The 23,184-nt window shown below is 34.1% G+C and overlaps 1 protein-coding gene across 1 annotated transcript in view; it reads left to right on the top strand.

The window, feature by feature from the left end:
• KIF18A (kinesin family member 18A) overlaps window positions 1-22,569 on the top strand; it is an 87,174-nt gene extending 64,605 nt beyond the window's left edge. The window contains exons 14-17 of the mRNA XM_059068613.2: window positions 12,538-12,979; window positions 13,714-13,821; window positions 19,351-19,460; window positions 21,943-22,569. Of these exons, the coding sequence (XP_058924596.1) occupies window positions 12,538-12,979; window positions 13,714-13,821; window positions 19,351-19,460; window positions 21,943-22,025 (743 nt within the window). The 3' untranslated portion in view covers window positions 22,026-22,569. The remainder of the gene's footprint in view (window positions 1-12,537; window positions 12,980-13,713; window positions 13,822-19,350; window positions 19,461-21,942) is intronic.
• The last annotated feature ends 615 nt before the right edge of the window (window positions 22,570-23,184 follow it).

Raw genomic sequence — 23,184 nt, forward strand, 5'->3', positions numbered from 1 at the left:
TGCTCCTTTCACTAATGTTTTAACCTCGTTTTGCTTTTTTTCACTGAACCCCATGTTATACACACATTTTCGTATCAAATATGAATTTAAGTAATTTTTGTTACCTGCATGTTATATTTACCTAATCCCCTATTAATGAACGTTCAGTTGTTTTCCCTTTCTTGCTGTTGTAAGCAACACTCCACTGAACGTCTGTGTGTATATTTTGTGACTTGTTTAATTATTTCCTTAGGCTAAGACCCTAGGTCAAAGGGTCTGTACATTTTTAAAGCATTTGATATGCATTGTCAGGTTATTCTCCAGAACTATTATAAGTGTACAGTCCACCCCCATAAAGGGGGGTAGAAGGTGAATATTTTTTAATGTGCTTTTGTCCATTTGTATTTAATTCTGAGTTACCTGTTTATCTCCTTTGTCTTACTTTTCTATTATCTTTCATTTTCCTTATTTACTTTGATAGATAGATGACCACACACGTATATACATAGATATACATATATATACAGACAAGAGCTTTAAACACTTTGCCATATATGGTACATTTTTTTTCTCTTATTTATGGTGGTTTTTAATTTCTGTGTAACCCAACTTTAAATTATAAAGGTATTTCTTTAATTCACGTTTATGTTTTCTTTCTTCTAGTAGTAGTAGGTAGATGACATCTCAGTTTCGAGGGGTTGAAATGGTATAGTGCCTTCTATTCATATTTTTGGGTCTGTGAAAGAAAATTTTTTATTTTAAAGTCTTCATTATAATCATATTTATATATGTTATTACTTTGTATTGCTTGTTTTCTTTACCTGACTTCCCCCTGATAAATCAATGAGACTTCAGTTCTGCCAACAACAAATATGATTGATATATGAGCATATCACTTTTCTTCTGTGAGCAACAAGTTGTAAAGTAGGAAAGTTTAAGTGAACATTAAGATCATATAGTGCTAAATTCTGGTTCTGTGTATGAGATGAACCCCACTGTGATTTTCCTGGTGGTCTATAATTAATCAAGAATTAGTATGACCATTTTAAAGTAGAAATTCAGTAAAAAATATATACATTGCTAAACTATATGATTTTTATTATGTAAGAATATCATAAAGTAAGGGTTTCTATTACTTGGGCCTTTCTTTTTTTGGTACTGTGAAACACTATGTGTAAGTTTTAAGTTCCTTTTCCTCTGTAATGGGCATGGGTTTAAAATTATTTAGATGTGACTTGTTAATAATGCATTGATTTAAGGGCATTTCTTATAATAATTAAAAGAATTCATTTAAAAGTAAAAATATACTGACATTTCCTAAAACTACTTTTAGGAAAACAGACATAAAACAAGTCTGTTTTTTCTATTTTCTGTTGAAATGCATGTTGGATGATGTATAACAAATTTCTAGTATTCAGCTAATATTTCTAAACAGTGTGCTTACTGCTATTTATTGATTCATCTATGTTTAGGTATTATCAACTCATTCTAAGATGAAGATTTAGCTTGTTTACACCACCACTTTATTTTTTTTCCTACTAATGTACTAGCATATTATATAATATATAATTATCTTAAATTATATAATATCCTTGTGTATTAGTAGGATCATATAAGAAGTGGCCTATATTAATATATGTAACATTTGATCCTATGGCCTAGTTAAGGAAATTTTTTGTAATAAGCAAAAATATAAATATTGTAAAAAAGTCTTTTAAAAGTAAAAATATACTGACATTTCTTAAAACTACTTTTAGAAAGACAGACATGAAACAACTCTGTCTTTTCTTGCTTTCTACTGGAAACATTTTAGAATCCTAAACCAAATCTGTGGGATAAGCATCTTGGAGAAATGAAATATTTGAAAGATTGAAATAATGAAGCAAACTAGATTATGCTTACAAGTGGACTTAAATAGCTTAAAGAACAATGCAGCCAGTAAATACATTTTTACATGTTTCTCTTGAGGTATAGGCAATTTCTCAAATGTCTTTTTCATGTACTTCTTTGTGAGACTTTCCTGTATTTCACTAACAAAGTCAAAATATCTAATTTATTGCTTTTATTGCACTGCCATTAGTTGATCATATTCCTTAAAATTTCGGAAGTTTGGTGGAATGATGGCAAATGGCAGATTAATATCTAAACTGTGTTTACTTCTTCATTAACCACTTAACCAATCATCAAATATTTGTTCATAATTTCTTTTAACCACTTAGCAAATATAATTCAGTGAGCAGACAAATTAATTCTAATTTTATTACTATTTTTACTGTTTTTGTTTTGATATTAAGCTGTGGCTTATATTAATAGCATATTTTATTCTATAAAATGCTACACAGACTACACAAATGTTAATTTTCTTATGTTGTAATCTAGGTAACATTGTGTTAGAATTTGGACTACTACTGATGAAAATTGTATTTTTTCAGTATCCACAATTTTAGAACTTGCATTTAGTTAATTTTGAAAGTGGTTTTAATGCTTAAAAGACTTTGAAAGGCTTCTAAACCTTGGCAGTCTCAACAAGTGTTTTTTTCTGACTTCCTTTTTAAGTCTCTTTATGGACTTACAGTAAACAAACTTTTTGAAGCGGGAATCTCTAGCCATAATGTAGGAACAGATAAATAGAACACTAAACCACTTTATCCTGAAATGCACATTTTCAGCTGTATATACGATACCTTAAAGCACCATATAAATATTTTAAGATATTTCCTAAACTATTAATGGTTAAGTATTACAAAGACTAGGATTGGATTCATTAAGCAAAACTTACCCTAGGGTTTAGGAGAGAGACTTCTGTATCTTTCATTAGCTCTGATCTGTCTCTGATCACTTTTCAAATCCTGGTCTAAATTGTAGGACATAGTCATTTTGAAAAGTTATATTATTTAATCATATAACTTTCATTGCCTACCCTCTTCCCCAAAGGAGTTGATGAATATATCTCTAGCATTGTTTATGCATTTTTTGCTAAAAAGGCTTCATAACTGTAAAAATAACAATAGGGTGCATTATAGTGTTATTTTATTAATATGTGCCTTCAACTATGTGAGGTGTTAAAAAGCCTTAAGAGATCGTCTTGAATTTCAAGATAACTATGTTAGACCTTTATAAGTAAAGCAATACCAAAGTTATTTTTCAATGAACATTTTCTCTCCAGGAAGTTCCCAAACTGTTCTTTAGAATTAAATGTATATAGTTAATTTGCAAACAGTAATAGAAAATGTCTTGATCCTTAAAGTGGTATCCTCTCTGTTTAATCATCTGAATATCTCAACAGACCTGTGAAGAAATTAAAGTATATCTTACCTTCTTATTGAATCTAAATGTAAAGATAAAGATAGGTATAAGAAATATCATTAAAGCTAGAGGTCTTTAGGACACTTAAAATATCGGAAAGCAAACTGATTAAATCCATGTCCTCATACAAAAATATATATTTCATTTCTTAGAATTTTTGCTATCTAAGCTTTGTTTTTATTTCTACTATTTATTATGTGCTATAAACTTTAAAGCATATCAGAATTACACATGATAACATTCAGATTTCACAAGTGGTTTACCTCTTCCCTGAAGAGGAGGAATTTTCCTTCATTCCTGGGACTCATGACTTTAAATCCATCTGCTCATTCTCACCATATTGAATGATTTAGTTTTGCTGATTGATTCACATTTTTATTGGCCCTCTTTAAATTACTCGGTAGATAACTGCCCTGCCTTTCCTTTTGTTGCATGCTAGGGAAAACATAAGTAGGAGAGAGTGAGATGGTAAGCCAGTGGAGAATGGGGCTAAATAAAAGATCTTTCGCACCTTCCCTAGACCTAGAATGTTCATTTTGCCCTTCTGTTTGATTGCCAATTCCATTTCATGTTATCTGCTTGCATGTTTCAGTTAGACTCATAGCTTTGGCTAGTTTGACCCCACTCAGAGTCCACAGATTTGGGGTAAAGCTATCCCAGGACAAACAAGAGATGTGATTTTGGACGGCTCTTTCCTTTTATAGCCCCAAAGTTTAACCATTTTTCTTTTCATTAAAAGCTTCTGCATGTATGTGTGTCTGTCCGTCTCTTCCCTCTCCCCCGCCCCCTCCTTTTTTCCCCCACTTCACCTCCACCTCCTTTTAAAATTCAGTTTATATTTTTATAAAAGAAATACCTGCACATAATTTAGAAAGCTAACAGTACTATAATATTTGTGCAAGTATGCCTTGCCCTATTGCTGCCCACTTCCAATTCTTATTCACCTTTTAGCTATTTCTTTTGATTTTTCCTCCTAATTTCTAAATTTCAAATTTATACTGCTAATTCTTATTTGTTTATATTTTTCCAATTTTAGATATTATCTACTTACTTTTATTTCATTTTATTTTAAAGGATTTAACTCCTTTACAATGTGTATACATTTCCTCCTGTCCCCCTTTTTGCCAAAACAGTTTTTCACCTTTTTAAAAATAAATCTCTAGAGAGTTATCAAGTAAATATCATTCTCTGTTGAGCTAAGAAGTATATAAATTATCTTTCTTGTACAGCTTTATGGTTTCTGTATGTAGTATTTGCTTTTTTTCCCATCCTCTTTCTTGTTGTTCTCCTTTATTCTACAGAAGTACATCCTCCAATAAATTCTGGAGAATGGATGCATAGGAAGTAAAATTTTTTTAGACCTTGGATGTACGCAATATTTTTATTTTCTGATTGACTAGGTATGGAATTCTAGGTTGGAAATAATTTTTCTAAGAACTGTGAAGACATTGCTCCATTGATTCCTAAATTCCAGTGTTGCCATTAACTGTCATGCCATTTTTATTCTTCATACTTTGTGTGGGACTTTTTCTCCCAGGAACATTTTGGGATCCTTGGTATTCTGAAATGTCCCACTGCTATACCTTGGTGTTAGTCTTTTTTAAGTTCATTGTGCTAAACAGTTTGTGGGCCTTTTGCTCTAGAAACCTTTATCCTTTCACTCTGAGAAATTTTCACATATGTATTCAAGCACTTCCACGTGCTTACATACATAAACCTCCATAATATGTTTCTGCCCTTCTTTCTGTTCTGTCTTTGGAACACTTATTATTCTGATGTTGGATCTTTTGGATTGATCCTCTAATTCTATTATCTGTTTTCTAGTATTTACCTCTTTTGGTTTGTTTGTTCTTCTTTCTAGGAGATGTCTTCCACTTTATCTTAGAACCTTTACTTTTTTTTTTTTTTTCCTCTCATTTTAAATTTCTAAGAACTCTATCTTATAATTCAGTGTTTCTTCTTATAGCACTTTGGTTTTGCTTCATGAATGCAATAATTTCTCATTTCTCAGAAGATATTAATTATGTATCCTAATATACTCGTTTTTTTCCTCTCACATTTTTTTCCTGTGTGTAGTCATATGTCTTGATTATCATGTTGAAAGACATACTCTCATATATCTGGTGACCCTGGTTGTGTTCTGTGTACACAGTTAGGTCTTTCAGCTAATGAGCCATATTTCCTTCTGCTCTGTTTTCTGTGACTTTTCTCCCCCTTTTTGCTCATGGAGTCTGTATGTACATGCTTTGATTTGGTTTTGATGGGGTTTTTGTTTGTTTTCAAAATTGACATCATGCTGTATTTACATTTCTTTACTGCTTCATTTCATGGGACATTTTCCCAAATCATCAGATAATCTGTAAAATATGGCTTTAAATAACAGTGTAATTATGTATGTCCCATGTTTTATTTAGCCATTACCCTAATTGATTAAATTCTCCCTGTGGTAGGAGCTTGGTGTAGGTAGAACATGGCTTCTGGATTATCAGAAGGCCTGAGTTTGTGTGCCAGCTCTGCCTCTCCTTTATACTGTATTATCCTTTTACTGGTCCAGTGAGTTTCCTCTGTGCTTATTAGTAGTATGGTTTTGCCCTTAACTTGCTGATAATCAAGTAGATAGTAAGGTCCAGAAATATGGGAGAAGTGCATTCCTTTTCGTGGATCTCACAGCCCAGTGAGTATAGAAAAGAAACCAGAGCCTCAGGTAGCCTCAGCTAGAAACTTTGCCTCTTTGCCACCAGTGCTGGGAGCAAGGCCCACAGGGTTGGGCACTTTCTGTTCAGTGGTCCTTTCTACCGTGAGACAGCTAGACCAGGACTGAATCTTAGGGCCTCTTAGCACTGCTGCTCGTCTTCACATATTGTCATTTCACTATATCTCATTGTGTTGTCTCACCCTTTCTCCTCCTACCCTACCTACTCCCTCATCCCTGTTCCTCATTTAAGGAACTTCAGTGACATTCTTCCAGTGCCTTTTACTTCACTCCCAAGGATAGCATTGAAGGATGGATGAAGTGAGGAAATTATAAGTTATTCTCTCTATGCCTTCCTTTTTTCCAGTTCTAGCTACTCATAAGGTCCTCTACTGTCCTGGTGTGCAGATGATACTCTCCTCTTATTACTAACATTAGAGCAAGTTTTCCCCTATTTCTATTATATGGTCATTTTAAAGGGAATCTGGAAGGGGATCTACATACCTCTACTCAGATTACCGCCTTGGTTAAAACTGGTTTTCTTTTACAAAGTTAACCTTCATAGCTCTTCTTGTACTATGCGTGTTTCTAAGGCGAGACATTTAAGGCGGAGCCAACCAAGGAATGGATCTTCTAATGAGAAATTTAAGTATTCAGTGCCTTTCTATCTTCTGCCCCCTACCAAAAAGAAAAGGTTCTAATATCATGTATATCATATATTACTTGATTAATGCATTCACTACAAGACCAGATTTTGCATTTTCAAGGCTTCACTAAACATGGATTTAAAATGCATTGGCTCCTTTGTAAGGAATTGAATGTGCAAGATAATTAACAAGATATTGGGAGTGAAGCAGTCAGCGCTTGTGTCTGAAATCGCAGTATGTCTATGTCTGGAAGTGAAGATAAATGTTTCAGATGTTTGAGGGTGTTTAGAGATGAGAAAGTAGAGTGCCTGACTTAAAAGGAGATGCCCTTTCCCATCACTCTGTTAACTTACATCTTCCCTCACATTGCTTTTTGTACAACTTCCTAGGAGCCAAAATCCATTTTCAATAAATTTTCTTGTCTGCCACCTTTGTTCTAGAACCATTTCCTACTTAGCCTCACTCTCCTTCCTTCCTTTTCCCTACCCCAGCATGATAATAACACCCATCATCTCTAAGAAATCATATCCTCAAACCCCAAAGAGCACCTGCTGCCTCAAGTCCATGAGTATCCAGACCAGAGAGGGAAGGAAGCAGGTTCTAAGACACCTGAATTCACTTGGATCAGAGCTCCTCAAGGGGACAGGACTTCAAGCCTGATGAGTGGGGGCTGGGAGCAGCCCATTCTCTTCAGTAAGAAGAGAATGCCAAATTTGAGGGATGATATTTAGGACCTTTTGAACTTTTCTGTAATTGTGCATGTCACATGGTTCATGGTTTTATGGAAAGTTGTCAATTTCTGTTAAATGGTATAAAATTAATATATACTACTCCTTTGTGTGAACTCCTTATCTTTGTTCCTGATTGTCAGACACCTAATCACACCTATGTATGTTATTACATACATTCTGGATTTACTTTATATAATTTTTATCTGATTATTTGATTACCACACTCTTCCCACATCTATCACTACTACTACCACTCGAGTCCAAGCTCTTGTTATTTCTTGCCTGAGCTATAGCAATAGTCTTGTTACTGTTCTTGTTCCTTGTTTCCTCTCTTACCCATTCATATTCTCTTCTCCACCCAGTAAGCAAAGCAATCTTTTTTTTAAATGTAAATCAGATCACATCATAACCATGCTTAGAATACTCCACAGATATCCCTTTGCACTTGGAATAAATCCAAGCCCTTATCTTATCCATATATCCTAACACAGGCTGGCTGCTTTCAATATCTCTATCTTCTCATTTCTTCTCTCCCTCTAACTCACTACACTTCAGTCACACTAGCCTTCTCTTGTTTCCTTGAGCTCAACAAATTTATTGTTGCCACTGGGTCTTGCGCTTCCTGTTTCCTCTGCCTCTTTCCCCAGATCTTTGTAGGCCTGACTCCTTCATAGCCATTCAAGTCTCAGATCATATATCCCATTCTTAGAATCACCTTCCCTGGCCATCATAAATCACACCCCTCCTATCTCCCATCACCCTCTACTCCACTTTTCTGTCTTACTGTCTTTACAACTCATATATCATTATTAACATATTAAGATAATTTATTTTTCTGCCTTCTCCCCTCAGAAATGTAAATTCTTAACTGTTCTGTTTGCTGCTATATTCTCAATACCTAGAAAAGGTCTGGAACATGGCAGTGCTTAATACTAGATGAATGAACAGTGAATCTTTTTATGCACATGCAGTCCTCTTAGGTTGTTTTTCTTGTTCCATAGCTGACTACAACCTTTTTTTTCATTAATCAAATAAACGTTGATACTGTATTGAAAATAATAGTAGTAGCTTCTTCTAAAGATCTCAATGTATGGTTATTGTTATTGTTTGGACATGAATTTCAACAAGTCATATTCACATAACCATGGATCATAACCATTTCAGAGCAATAGAAATGCAGTATACCTACACTATGTTGGAGAATTAAAGTTCCAAGACATGGTCTAGGAACAACAAAATTTTTCGGAACATAGGATACCTGCTACCTTCTATCCTTAGTATATGATGTAGTAGGCTGGTTCTTTTTTTTTTTTTTTTTTTTTTTTTGCGGTACGCGGGCCTCTCACCGTTGTGGCCTCTCTCGTTGCGGAGCACAGGCGGCTCTGGACGCGCAGGCTCAGGGGCCCAGCCACTCTGCGGCATGTGGGATCCTCCCAGACCGGGGCACGAGCCCGTGTCCCCTGCATCGGCAGGCGGACTCTCAACCACTGCGCCACCAGGGAAGCCCAGGCTGGTTCTTTAGATGGAGGGACCCTGGAGAGAAGACTTGCTCTCCTCCCAAGCAGCTGCCAATCTTTTCCATCCCGATTTATAAGACCCTACCTTATAACAATGCATTTTTAATGTCCTGTCACCTCCTGTGTGGCACCTCTATTGCTGAGGTATTTCATTGACTACTATTACCTATTAGAGTCCCTTGTTCTGAAAGTCCTTAACTACATGATTCCTTTTCTCGTTTTATGGGCCCTTTTTAAAGGAATTATAATCTTCCTCCAGGTTCCTTCTTTGTCATTTCCACTCTGTAGACCAAAGACTTACAGAATCTTGTTAGATAGTATTTTCCCAGGCTGAATCAGGGGAAACTACAGACTCCCCAAGCCTGCTTTTCTGGAAAGTTACTGCACATCCTCTAATGGAAAAGTACAGCAGATCTCTTTTATAGACATAGACCTAGCATATCCAGTGGTTGTTGTAGCCCCTAATTCAGCACCCTCCAGTTTGCCGTACCCACTTAAAGTATTCTTGCCTAACTAAAGGGGAATGACTATTTATTATATAGTTGTATTTATATATTCTGGCTATCGTATTCAAAATGAAATCTCATGTTGTTTATCGTGTTCTTTTAGTCTTCAGGAATAAATGGAGTCATTATCCCCTTACAGTTACAGTAAATTGACAGTAAATTTCTATTTAAGCCTTTAAATCTTATTTTGCTCTGATTATCTTCTGAACCTTTCTTAGCAACTAGTCAGTCTAAGTAGTCCTGAATTGACCATCTATTTTCTGCTCTCTTTTTATTTTATCTGTACTAAATAATTGAGAGGATAGAAAGAAAAGAACCCCCTGGATTTGTATTTTGTACATGCTTTGTGTCTGTAGCATCTCTCCTTTCAGGTCCAGTAAAACAGTGGTTGCTATGTGAGTCCATTATCGGCCACATCTTCATGTTTCTCCTTCAAGTTATCATATCCTATCAGGAGAGCAGAATTATAGCTAAAGATGATGTCATTTTAAGATTACTATTACTTTCACTGCGAACTCTTACTTAGTCTGATCATGTCAAAATTTGATATTGGATGTATGTTTAGATTATCCCAAAGAACAGGTAGATTTTTTTTTTTGGTGTGTTATGGAAGACCCCCCCCCCCCAGCTTTTCATGCTGTTTATAAGCAATAGAGAAAACATGGTCCACCATCATGGGAATTTGCCCACTGCCACTCCAGAGATTATCCCTCTGTAGACATGCACAAGAAAAATAGTTACTCTGGATAATCCTTATCCCTTGAGATTTCATGGTCCATTGTGTTCTAAATTTTAGAATGTCGTTACGACACCTGCATGTTCAAATAACACTTAGATGTACCTGCTTTAACAATACCTTTGGTTTATATTACAGTTTATCATCAGCCTTGATAAACTGGATATCTGATAAACTGAAAGTGAAATATATTCAAACAATATATTGTCTGAAATATATTCTTTTGGTGATAATGGTGTGCTGGGTATTGATGGAATACTGGAAAGTAAATTACAGCTTACCCTGTGAACGTCATAATGCTAACAGTTGAAGCCTATATTTCTAGAGCCTTTCCTTGAGCCCTAAGTATTTTATAGATATTATCTAATCCTAGAAAATCCCTGTACATAGAAAGATAGTATCCCATTTTTTCTAGGGGGTATTAATACCCACACTGCTTAAGTGAGTTGCCCAAGGTCACTCAGTGAGTTGTTGGTGAAGCCAGAAATAGAATCCAAGTCTCCTGACTCCCAATTGAGTTTTCTATCCTCGATATAGTTTTCTATCTTCTACATACCCCTGCTCCCTCTCCTGGGAAAAGAAGTTAATCTTCCAGCTATTAATAGCCACCAAATTGGTGGTAGCAGCACAGTGGAGAAAAGTTACTGTCTTTACACTGCAGCATTAGTATAAAAATATCTGGTAATGGAAAATTTGACAAATGTCATGTTAAAGGGAGTGGAAAATTATTTTAAGATCTGGATCTCATTTATCTAGTTCTCAGAAAAGTAAAATTCCTTAGTAGAACAGGGATCATATTTTTCTTCCTGTTTTTAAATTGTATTTCCTAGAGGGTAATTGTCAACCTAGCCACAGCAGAGTCTATTGTCAACTAATGTAATAAGAATAATGCATGTACTGTTGCTGATGGTTGTAAGTGTATTTTCTAACTTCGTTGAAAGTTTGAATTGCTTTATTGAAATACATAGCACTTAGTTTATTCAGCTTTCAGTGTTACTTAAGTTATTATTATATTGTAAAGCAAATATAACATTAATTGGGAATTTTACTGCCTGATTTGAAAACATGGTGAGAAATACACATTATAGTTTCTTCCCTGGACAGCACACTCCAAGCAGAGTTACTTTGTGTCAGGCACCATGAAGTTTGCCAGAATGAAATAGGCAAAGCAGAAAAAAAATATATTAATTTAAAAATGCAACATAAGTACACTGGAGCTGATCAAGATTATTGTTATGTATGTAATCAAGTCGTTATTTTGTACACTAAAAGAAAGTGAGAAGTCTTTATGTACTTAAATATTTAAGCATGTCTAGTATTGTGGGAGTTCACACTTAAGTTCAAACAAAACAATTTGTCTCTTAATTTTGGAGCAAGGAACAAGAATTCCCCTACTAAAAATCTCTGGACATTATGTTTCTGTTTAAAGATTACTAAACATCTTCAATCAGGAGAATGACATCAGAATTATGTTTTAACTGTAAGTGTAAAAGAGGCAGGATTGGTGAAGATTGGGAAATGCAAGGAAAAGGTAAAAATCTAGTTACATGGGACCCGCGTGACTGAGAAGGTAGTGGCAAGAGGATAATTAGAAATGAGAGTGTATAGCCATAAAAAAGAATGAAATAATGCCATTTGCAGCAACATGGATGGACCTAGAGACTATCATACTAAATGAAGTAAGTCAGAGAAAGACAAATATCGTATGATACCACTTAAATGTTGAATATAAGAAAAAAGATACAAATGAACTTATTTATAAAACAGAAAGACTCCCAGACATAAAAAAACACATTTATGGTTACCAAAGGGGAAAGGAGGGGTAGGGATAAATGAGGAGTTAGCAGATTAAAAACTACTGTATGTAAAATAGGTGAACAAGGTCCTACTGTATAGCACAGATAACTATATTCAATGTCTTATAATAAACTATAATGGAAAAGAATCCAAAAAAGAATATATATATAAAACTGAATCAATTTGCTGTACACCAGAAACTAACAATGTTGTAAACCAACTGTACTTCAATTAAAAAAGGAAAAAAAGAAAAAGAAAAGAAATAAGAGTATAGAATGAGTGTCAGGTACATATCCTTAGAGAAGTGTATACATTTACTGGATGCAGTTTATTTTCATAATTGCCCAATATCTCAAGATAGCTGTATCTGTAAATTAATATTGATATTAGCTACTTAGTATCTATTTTCTGTTGTAGAATTTCTTTATAATGAGCTTATTAACTTTAATGTTATTAGCAATAACTTTTTTCTTTCCAACTTAATTATTTTCTTTTAAATTTTTATCAATTTGGCAGAAAATATACTTATTATTGGGGGTTTTTTTTTTCCTTCTCTTAACTGGTAAGGTTATTGGAAAACTATTTAGGCAACATTATTGAACTTCTCTTTTAATTTTGTTGAACAGGCACATCTTCGAGTGAATCTAATCTGCTTAAAATTCCTCCACAAAAAAGAACCCGAAGAAAATTAATGCCTTCTCCCTTGAAAGCAAAACATCCCAAAAAATCTACACTGTCTGAAAATATGCAGCTCAATGATTCCCTCAGCAGAGAACTTCAACCCATTGTGTATACTCCAGAAGACTGTAGAAAAACTTCTCAATATCCATCTGCAGTGACCTTATTAAAATCATCATCACATACTACCAGTTTTCAGGCCATCAACTCAAATACAAACAGTGATAATTCTCTGAAAATGTTGTGCGAAGTAGATATCCCTCTCCACAAGAGAAAAGAATATGGCCAGGAGGATTTGGAGTCTACATTTATTATATGTGAAGACACCAAGAGCTTGAAAAGTAAATTACCTGAACAAGAATCACCACCAAACAATAACATTTTACAAAGGTACACAGGACTATTTGCCAATTCTTCTTTTGTTTTATTTACATAGCCTTTAAACTATTAGCTTTCTTTTTCCTCTGTAGCTGTATTTAAGATCTGTTTCATAGATGAAGTATGCTATCTTGATTACAAAAGTCAGTGTTTTTACCTTCATTAAGTCTTAATTGTCTTTCTCTCTAAATATTAATCCACTAACACAATATTGTGAAGTCTTTAATTTTAAAACTTAAGTTGATTGACCCTTCTTAGGCTAGAGGAGACCTTAAGATATATTTAGTTTGTTCTTCCAGAGTTAAGATGTTACAAGCCATCAGTGGATGATTACCAATTGTTTATTATTATTCGTTAATATCTTCACTAAAGGAAATACCACAGTTTCTATTGATGTTTAGCAAACCTCAGCTCACTCTGAAATAGTCCTAAGTCTAAGGTGTGGTTGACTGCATGTCATCCAAGCAAAAACATATCCTTCTCACTTAATATGTACATTCACAATTAATCTAAACATGGGAAGAATGATACCTTCACCTTTCTATGCTGTGGGAATGCAGAAATCTATGGTTTAAAAAAGAGAAAAGAAAACCCCAGGCAATCCAGTGAAGTTTATAGTATTGAATAATGTTTTCCTTTATGTATTAAGACAAAATGATGTTCTAATTATGGAAGTGTATGCCCCCTTTTTTCTCCATAGTACAAATCAAAATTACTCTTTTTATTTTTCATTATTTAATATACAGGCTTGCCCCTTCTTCATTCTCAACTAAACATGCTCTGCCTATACCAAGCATAGTACCATCCTACATGGCAATGACTGCTGCTGCCAAAAGGAAACGGAAACTAACAAGGTACATTTAAACATAAACTGGTTCAGGCTTTATACTTACGTAAGATCATCTTTATACTTTGTTTCCTATAGCTCTTTTTATTTCTTGTAATTAGACTGTCAATTCACATCTAAGCATACATATAGTAAACTGCTCTGAATGCAGCACTAGTTTTATTTATTTATTTATTTATTTTTAATTTATTTATTTTTGGCTGCACTGGGTCTTTGTTGCTGTGTGCGGGCTTATGCTGCTCTTCTTTGCGGTGCAGCGGTGCACGGGCTTCTCACTGCAGTGGCTTCTCTTGCTGCGGAGCATGGGGTCTAGGCGCACAGGCTTCAGCAGTTGGGGCGCTCAGTAGTCATGGCGCACGGGCTTAGTTGCTCCATGGCATGTGGGATCTTCCCGACCAGGGCTCAAACCCGTGTCCCCTGCATTGGCAGGCGGATTCTTAACCACTGTGCCACCGGCGAAGTCCCAGCACTAGTTTTATATTATCAAAGGGAGATCCTGATAAAGCCCAAATATTTCACTTGATATTTGTATAAAGTATTCCATATTTCAGATTATTAAAAATAAATTTAAAAGTCTTATGGCCTTCAAAAAGGTCATTTAATTTTAAGTTTTCCTCTGTTAACAATTTTTACTCATTTGATATTTCTCCCTTCAGACATTACTGAATTTCTTCAGTCCTAAAATTATATTATTTTAATGGATTTTGATATATGACTAAAATATGAGTGAATGAATAGACTTCTGTTTCTGGCTATGACACTGTAGCTTGTATCAGACCAAGTTTTCCATTAGGAACAATTATAAAAGCTGATAAAATTCAACTAACAGCTACTTGAAGGCACTCAGGAACAACCAACACAGCCAGGACTTGGGTCTAAGATCCCAGAGGAAAGGAAAACAAGTTGTGGAGAACGAGACCTTCTCTGCCTCTTTTTTTCCATTTAGCATTTGCCAGTTCATGGCATCAAATATAGAGGTCAAGCCGAAAATGGAATCCTATAGCTATCAGCATCTCACTGAGCTAGGGAAACAAAATCTGTGTAGCTTTTGCCCTCAAGGTATTGGCCAATTTCTAAACTCTGTGGAATAAGAGGCCACAAAACCAACTAAAAGTGGCTGCCAAGAGGCTAAAGTAATAAACAGAGTTTTGACCTTCTCATGGGACCAGGACACAAAAATTGTTGTTTAGGGATCATTATGGAGAAAAGGCCCTGTTAAATGCCCAGGGTTTTATTTGAAATCTTTGAAGGCCTATGCTTTAGGTAGGAGTAGGGCAAACTGGAAATAGACTGGCTCTTGAAAGCCTGAAACAGACCTTTGACCAGTTCAATCCCTTTTTGGATCAAGGTGATCTATCTCTATTCTGCCTACTTGCCAGAAGAAAATTAAATCATCTCTGAAGAATATACCACCTCCAGCCTCTACAGTTTTTCATATGCAGTGTTTAGCACTTAAGCAAAAGTTACCAAGAATGCCAGTAGACAGGATGAAATGACTGAAAATCAAGAGAAAAAAACAAATTAGAGAAGCAGTGATACAGATATTGAGATTATCAGATAGGGACTTTAAAAATTTAATTGTGATTAAGTTCAATAAAATAGATAATTTCCCAGAGAACTGGATTCTATTGAAATGAATCAAATGGATATTCTAGAACTGAAAAATAGAATATACTGAATTTGCAAACTCAAATCAATTTAACAGATTAGGCATGTCAGAAGAAAGTTTAGTGAACTGTAAAATGGGTTAATAGAAAAATATTCAAACCAATTGCAAAAGTAGAAAAAGATAAAAATATAGAGAAGAGCAAAAAGAGACATATGGAACACAATTAAAAATGTCTAGCATATGTGTATTTTGAGTCCCAGAAAGAAATGAGAAAAAGAATGGGAAAAAACAGTATTTGAGAAGATGCTGGCTAATAATTTTCCAAAACTGACCAAAGTTGGCAAATCACAGGTTTGAGAAGCAATGCAAACTGCAAGCAGCATTAATACAAAGAGAAACACATCTAGGTACATAGCAGTAAAACAGCTAAAAATTAAAGACAAGGAAAAATAATCTTAAATATATTGAGTTATATGACATGAAGCCCATTATATAGTCTTTATATCCTGTAACATAGAATGCAATGACAAGTTACAGTGAATGGTTAAATTGTAAAATGGATCTGACTTGCTTTACCTCTTTTTCTTTAACGTGATTATGGAGAGAAGAGCATATGATCTTAAGATAACTCTTTTTTAAGTTTCCTATATTCCACCGTGGACGTGTTATCATCCGGGCTAGTGCTAACAAATTTACAAACAGCCTATTTATTTGTGCCACATAGAGTATCATCTCATAGTTGCATTTAGCATCTGTCCAAAGTACCCTCCAAAGTACCAGTGGAGTCTTGAAATGTTTATGTTTAAAATTCATGGATTGATTTTTCCTGAATGTCTCTGACTATCCATGACAATTACAATTTTGTATTTTGCTGTGTCACAAATTTCAATTGTGCAGTTAGTCGTATATGGAAATCAGTCACTTAGCCTAGCTAGCCACCATCATCTGTTTTATCCATCTTGTCACTAATGTTCATTGTGTGAGTCATGTTATTCTTTTCTTTAATTAATGCTGGGGACTTTTCTTGTTCTTCACTGGTAACATGCTCTGCTGTTGTAACTAAGATGTAGCCAAAGTTTATAGCTAAGAATTACTTTTAAATGTAAACATAGTCATTATCAAAACCAAATGATTTTTCAAGAAATGTCCTGGTATGTAAATTGTGTATTTGGAGTGGGTTTAGATGAGTTAAAAGGCTTCTGAAATAATATTAAAGGACAACTAAAGAAAGTAAGATTTCTCATAGCCTATTAATTGCTCTGTTACATTCCCTCTGGTACCAATAATTAGATCCTGCCATTAACTAAGGTTAAAAGAGATTAATGCTAGAAATGTACATAATTACTTTTTAAAAGAATCTTCCTTTCCCCCAATTAAATCTACATGAGCTTGAAAGTAATGGACTATGGTATTTTCCACTTAACAGCTTTATGTACATATTTAGGTGTATGTATATTTTGTTATGGTTTTAAAAAATGAGGAATGGCTCCATGTATATAATTACTTTTTTTTTAATCAGTTTTTCTCTCTCAAAAAAAAAAAATTAGCATCTAGAAGCACTGGATATTCCAGAAACCTACCAGACTGAATTTTTTAGTAACTACTGAAATTGAGAATATCAGATGTGTAATTTCAATTTATATAACAAACTATTTTAACTAAATGTATCAATTTACAAAATACACAAATATATATGCAAATTTTTACTTATAAGTTATATTTATTAATTTGGGGTTTTGTTTGCTTTGTGTCTGTTTGGTTGGTTGGTTTTTTGTTTGTTCCACAGTCTTTCTTGGCACACAAAAGTGGTCTCACACCTACATACATTTTTGGTTTATTTTGAAAAATGTCTATGATTCCAACTAGAAATTATCTCCACTGAAAGAATATGAGATGCATGATGTTTATCAAGCAAAAAATTATACCTATGTAAGGGAACAAAAGACTAATCTTAACTTTTATTAATAGTTATGGAAATACATTTGGCATACAACTAGAAGATTCTGTAGGTTTCTTCTCAAAACAGTCTTTAAAATAATTTGAATTTGTACCCATACCAATTTTAGGTCTTTTTATTTTGTGATCTAATATAAATCTAACATAAATTTATAACAAATGTTAAATATTTCATTAATTGACTATGTTATCTAAATCCTAAAAATGTTTGAGTGTGTTTTACTTATATATAAATACATAACTTATTTGATAAGGCTTTGATTTCATTCCTAGAAATGTGAGTTTTATTCATATAGACTTATTCAAAACCCTGATTTTCAAATAAAAACAATCTGTGAGTAAAAACAAAGGTCTTAGAACTAACCAAAGTGAAGAATCATACCATAAAATAATAAAGAAAACCTTAAGATATATTGCAACCCTCATCGAAAGTAACCAGTGACATTGATCTTTACACTTGAAGACATAAAATCACCAAATGACCCAAAAAGAATTTTTGCCTTAGACAGCTGAGATATATATATATAATCAAAACTGTGTGTTTTAGTATCCAAAATAGATTTATAGTAACTTAGTTTATTTGGCACCATTTGTGAATAGAAAATTTCTACAACTGAATTCGTTTACTTTCATAACACAGGTACTTCTCTGTAACCATTTTGGGAAGATATTTGCATTCTTGAACAGAGCTGGGAAAATCATCATTATGAACACCATAATCATTTCTCTTACAAGCTCTAGAAAATTTAGATACATAGGTTGACTTATTTTTCCCAGCATTCACTGTGCTTATACCCATTTTTCTTTGCTAACATATTAAATTGCCACTTCTGACTAGTTTCAATGAGCATATAACCCATATTCTCCTGTTCCACAAACATAAACCCACATCACTTTACCACACATTTAGGATTGCCAGAACAAGTTGTTGGCATAAAGGGAAGCCTCCAATTGTTAATCCAACTGACAATCAAATTAATATCAACTTGTAAAATGGTATATAATATCTTGACTAGCCAGAAATTTCCTAAAATTAGCTTATTTGAATCAGTGTGGAAAGGGGTGTTCATCTCCCACTTTGACTTCCAACCCTGCCTGCTAAAACTTGATCCTCTGTAGGACTGGGAAGGGTTGGATTGCTATTTTTCAGGACCCAGATCAATCTCATCTCATCCACAAAATCTTCCATTTTTCTTTTGTCTTCTAAACTCAGGAACCTGCGGCTTCTTGTAGTTTGAAAACCTGTGGTGCTGTTTTTTTACTCTGCCTTGTATTATTTAGTGTATTTGTCCTATTTTTCCCCCATCCCACCATATATCTATTATGTAAGTTTTCAGGACATGGGTTGTTTGTGCCTTACTCACTTGTATATCCTGTGACATGAGGCCACAATAGGTGTTTCGTAATATGTCAAATTGAGTTAGAAATTTGACCCATTAATAACATGAGAGTGATACAAATTTTTGAAGGAAAAACAAATGAAAATAGGTCATTCTTTTCATTTCACTTTCTATAATTGCAATAATCAGAGAGAGATTCTCATTCTGTTACCATGCTTTGATTTAAAAGCAAGGTTTGCAAACAATCTCACCTGTTCATATTCCCCAGATTAGGGATTTTGTAATCTGAGATTAGTTTTTCACCTCTTACAATGTGCTCCTTATCTCTACACTTTGAATAACAGAGCTTGCATGCAGTCCAGCATAGCATCCTGAAATGTTCTGTTAAAGAATTGTGACATACACCTCTACTCATAGTCTCCAATTTGAATAAACGTCATTAAAATCACACACTGCTAAACTTCCCTATGGGCCAAAAATTTATTTAGTATCTCCAATTACTTCTATGGGATTTTACAACTTAATATTTTAGTATTTCACTTTTTCTTTAATCATTATTGAATGTAGAATATGTATTTGAACTTAGAGATATAAAAAAAGACTTTACTAAAGTAAAAATTTTCTCTTGAAGCTCTACATCAAATACCTCACTAAGTGCTGAGGTAAATTCTGGATCTGCCAAGCGTGTTCACCAAGATAATTCAAGTGATAAGCACTTCCAAGAAAACAGACCAACAATGGGTATGTCTCAGCTCTTATTTTGATATTGAATAACATGATTAACTAACATATGTATAGTACTTTACATATTTTTACAGTGTTTTCATGAGAGTCTCCTTTTATGTACTCATCACCTTTATTATTGTACATGGTGAGTGTGGTTATCCCGGTTACAGATAAGAAAACTTAAGACACAAAATAGAAAACATGCTCACCCAAGATCACAGAGATATTTCATGATGGAGCCAGAACCCAGAACTGGATCTCCTAACTCTATATTCTGTACCCTTTTTGTTATCCATACTGCCTCGTATTGCAGAAGAGTGGGTAAATAATTTAACTAATAATTGAAATAATTAACTATGTTATTTAATAGGTTAGTGATTAAGTATATTTTACAGATAAACTATATCCGGGCTTCCCTGGTGGCGCAGTGGTTGAGAGTCCGCCTGCCGATGCGGGAGACGCGGGTTCGTGCCCCGGTCCGGGAGGATCCCACATGCCGCGGAGCGACTAAGCCCGTGAGCCGTGGCCGCTGGGCCTGTGCGTCCGGAGCCTGTGCTCCGCAACGGGAGAGGCCACAACAGTGAGAGGCCCGCATACCGCAAAAAAAAAAAAAAAAAAAAAAAAAAAAAAAAAAAACTATATCCACTTGAAATTTTTCTCTTAGCCTCTTATTTTTAGTAATTTGGCCTCTGATTCATTTGTGCAATTATTGTGAGGTTCCAGTCTATACCTAGTTACAATCATATTTTAACTCCAATTAGCAAGTTGAAAAAAAATGCTGATGGTGGTGATTACATCCTCTCAATTGCATATGGAGGTTACATGAGTCCATGGTAAGGAAACATCTTCAGTGAAACTAGAGGTATATAGTACCCACCAATTTCTAGGCCTTTGTATCCAGATCTATGTTTCTCTGACACTGTAGATCCTAAGACTTCAATCAGGATGTATTTATTTACTATGCACTCACTATGTGCTAGGTTCTGTGATGAATATAAAGATCGTTAAGACCCAGTTCGGTTCTTCTCTAAAGGAACTTATAATTATAGCACTTGGAATTTAAAGGGGTTTCATGAGATAACGAGTATGTCTAAGAATAACATGAAAACTATTATTAATTTTTTTCTGTCAGTGCTTTTTCATTAGAGTAATATAAAATTTCTCAATAGCTTTGCCAAGCTGCATTGATAAATCCTTACTTCTTGTGGTGCCCAGTGGCAGTTGTTTACCTTAAGCTCAGTGGAAATGTCTTTCATGCAGATTTAAAAATCAAACAATGAAGTCCTGAAAAGAAGAATTTACTATGATTGTTTGATTCAACATGCCAATGTTTAACATTGTGTATATGCAGTTGTAGATATATACTGTCCCATTGGTCTTCTGAAAAAGTTCTCCAGAAAGTCATAATCCTGCAACCAAATAATAAATTTATGATAATTCTCAAATAATAGAGACTTAGGTTTCCTAATATGCTTATTTTCTAAGAATAGTATAAAATGCATCAAATATATGTAAAGAGAGATGAATAATCTATAGAGAAAACAGTAGGAGAGAATACTAAACTACAGTACTTGCCAAAGAGGAAAGATTATGTCTTGTTAAGGATAATGGAGCACTTAGAAAAAGGTATTAGTTTAGGGGAAGATAATGGTTTATGTACATTAGGATATCCAAGTGAAAATGGCCAAAAACACATCAGGAATTACTAGAAAAGTAAAAGAGAACTGGGGCTGCCTTCCTTAGAATGTATTCAACTGACTCCAACTAACAGTGTACAAATTAAAAAGAAAAAAAAAAGGAACATCAGTGGGAAAGAAGGAAACTTTGTTTACTGAGCATTTAGAGAAATAAGAAATAGTGTCAAGAGAATATGTACCCCTAAAACTAAAACCTAATGTGATCAAGAAAATGGATGAGAGATTAGACAGACCCATAAAGAAGTCAATGGCACCCTTTTTTAACAACACTTCGTTGAGTAGAGAATCATTGTGAACACTGAAGAAGAACCAGAAGAGTGGACATAGATAGATGGAACACATTTTAGAGGTAGCTGTGAAAGGAAAAAGCGCTATGGGATCAGGATCAGCACGTTAAGAAGTACTGGACTCAAATGATACTTCTAAATTGGAAAAATATGGAAGTTTGAAAGTCCTAGGGAAATAATCCAAAGAATGAAAAAAAAATTGATGATGCACAAAAGAAAGGGAGCAATGTTCACAGAAGTAGTCTTTCCTTAGTTCAAGAACAGAAGTAAATGTGGTAGTTTATTCACTGACTTCACTTGATAGCTTTGGGGCTGGGGTACATGCGCACTAAAACTTCAGTTTACAATGTGGAGAAATGAATTTCTACTTTCAAACCAAGGGTATTAATGTTTCTTTGTTGGTGTTCTGTTTTAAATCAGGTTAATTAACAGCTGTGAAGTTTAATGCATGGTGAAAATTCGTTTTGAATGATACTTTTACCATATTTATATATCTTTTTATTTCTTCTCTAGAATATAAAAGAAGCATCCATAAAGTAAAGCCAAGCATGGTTAGAAAATTTGGAAGAAGTATTTCAAAAGGAAGTCTAAGATAAGTCTCTTCAAAATCAAGGGAAATGAAATTGACAAGTCAGCTTTCAAAAGGGTTTGTTGCCAGTACCCTTTCAGAAACTTCTTAAAAATCTTTGAAAGAAGACCATCTTAAAAGATAGGTTTACCCAAATACCTTCAGCAAGCAGAAAATGAAATTCCTTTGTCTTGTTCTTTTGTATTCTAAGCAAATGTAAAATTTCAACAGAAAACGTGTGTTTTAAGTTTCTAAAATATTTGCTACCCTTTAAAATTCCTAAGTTAGTATGGTGGCAGCTCAGTTTTACTATGCTACAACAAGTTGATTAGGACATTTTAGAAAATAGTAGACTTAAATTATCTTTACTGTTTTTTTAAAATAAGGAGAATTTAGGAGTGATAAAATTGTGACCCAGGATTTATTTGGTCTTTTCTTTCCAAAAATACTTTGATGTACAAATGTACGTATATGTGCCCATAAAGTTGTTGTAAATATTATTTAAGTAGTCTTCATGAATAAAATACTAATATTGTTTCTCACTACTAGATACATTAAAGATGTAGATTTTATAGTGCTTGCTTTTCTGTCTCGTGACTACCCCTTCCTTACACACCTAAAACTATTATTTTTTAATAAAATGTTAATTTTGTATATTTGTATTTCAGATTAGCTCAAGATATGTGGCACTAGAACCAAACCTGAAAATAATCCATAGGTTCCTTAATGATAATGAGAAGATGTTTTAATCATTTTCTCTGCTATAGGAAGTACATGGAGCTGCAACTTAATCTTATGCCCTTGTTCACTTGCTTTGTTTGGCTTGTTTATCTTCTGAATACAACAAGTATTGGGTTAAATGAACTTCTAATTTCATATGGCCTAGGACCTGTCCCATCAAAGCAAACAACCATTTAACAACCAGCTGCAAATTTCAGACCTTTCCATTATTAGTCATGTTTTTCAAATCAAAATCTAGTTGAGAGAGTATGAGATGGAATAATGATCTTTGAAATTCCTTCCAACTGTGACACTCATAATTCCATATTCATAAAAGTATACCTAGGATCTGCTGTAGGGAGAACAACCATAGACAATTTTTTTTCCCTTTGTCATTAGGCCTTTGGTTGTGTCGCCTATTTATCAGCTACATTAGGGTCTTTATTATTCCTTTCCATCTATTTTAG

Source organism: Kogia breviceps, chromosome 7, assembly GCF_026419965.1.
Source record: "Kogia breviceps isolate mKogBre1 chromosome 7, mKogBre1 haplotype 1, whole genome shotgun sequence".
Lineage (NCBI taxonomy): Eukaryota > Metazoa > Chordata > Mammalia > Artiodactyla > Physeteridae > Kogia > Kogia breviceps.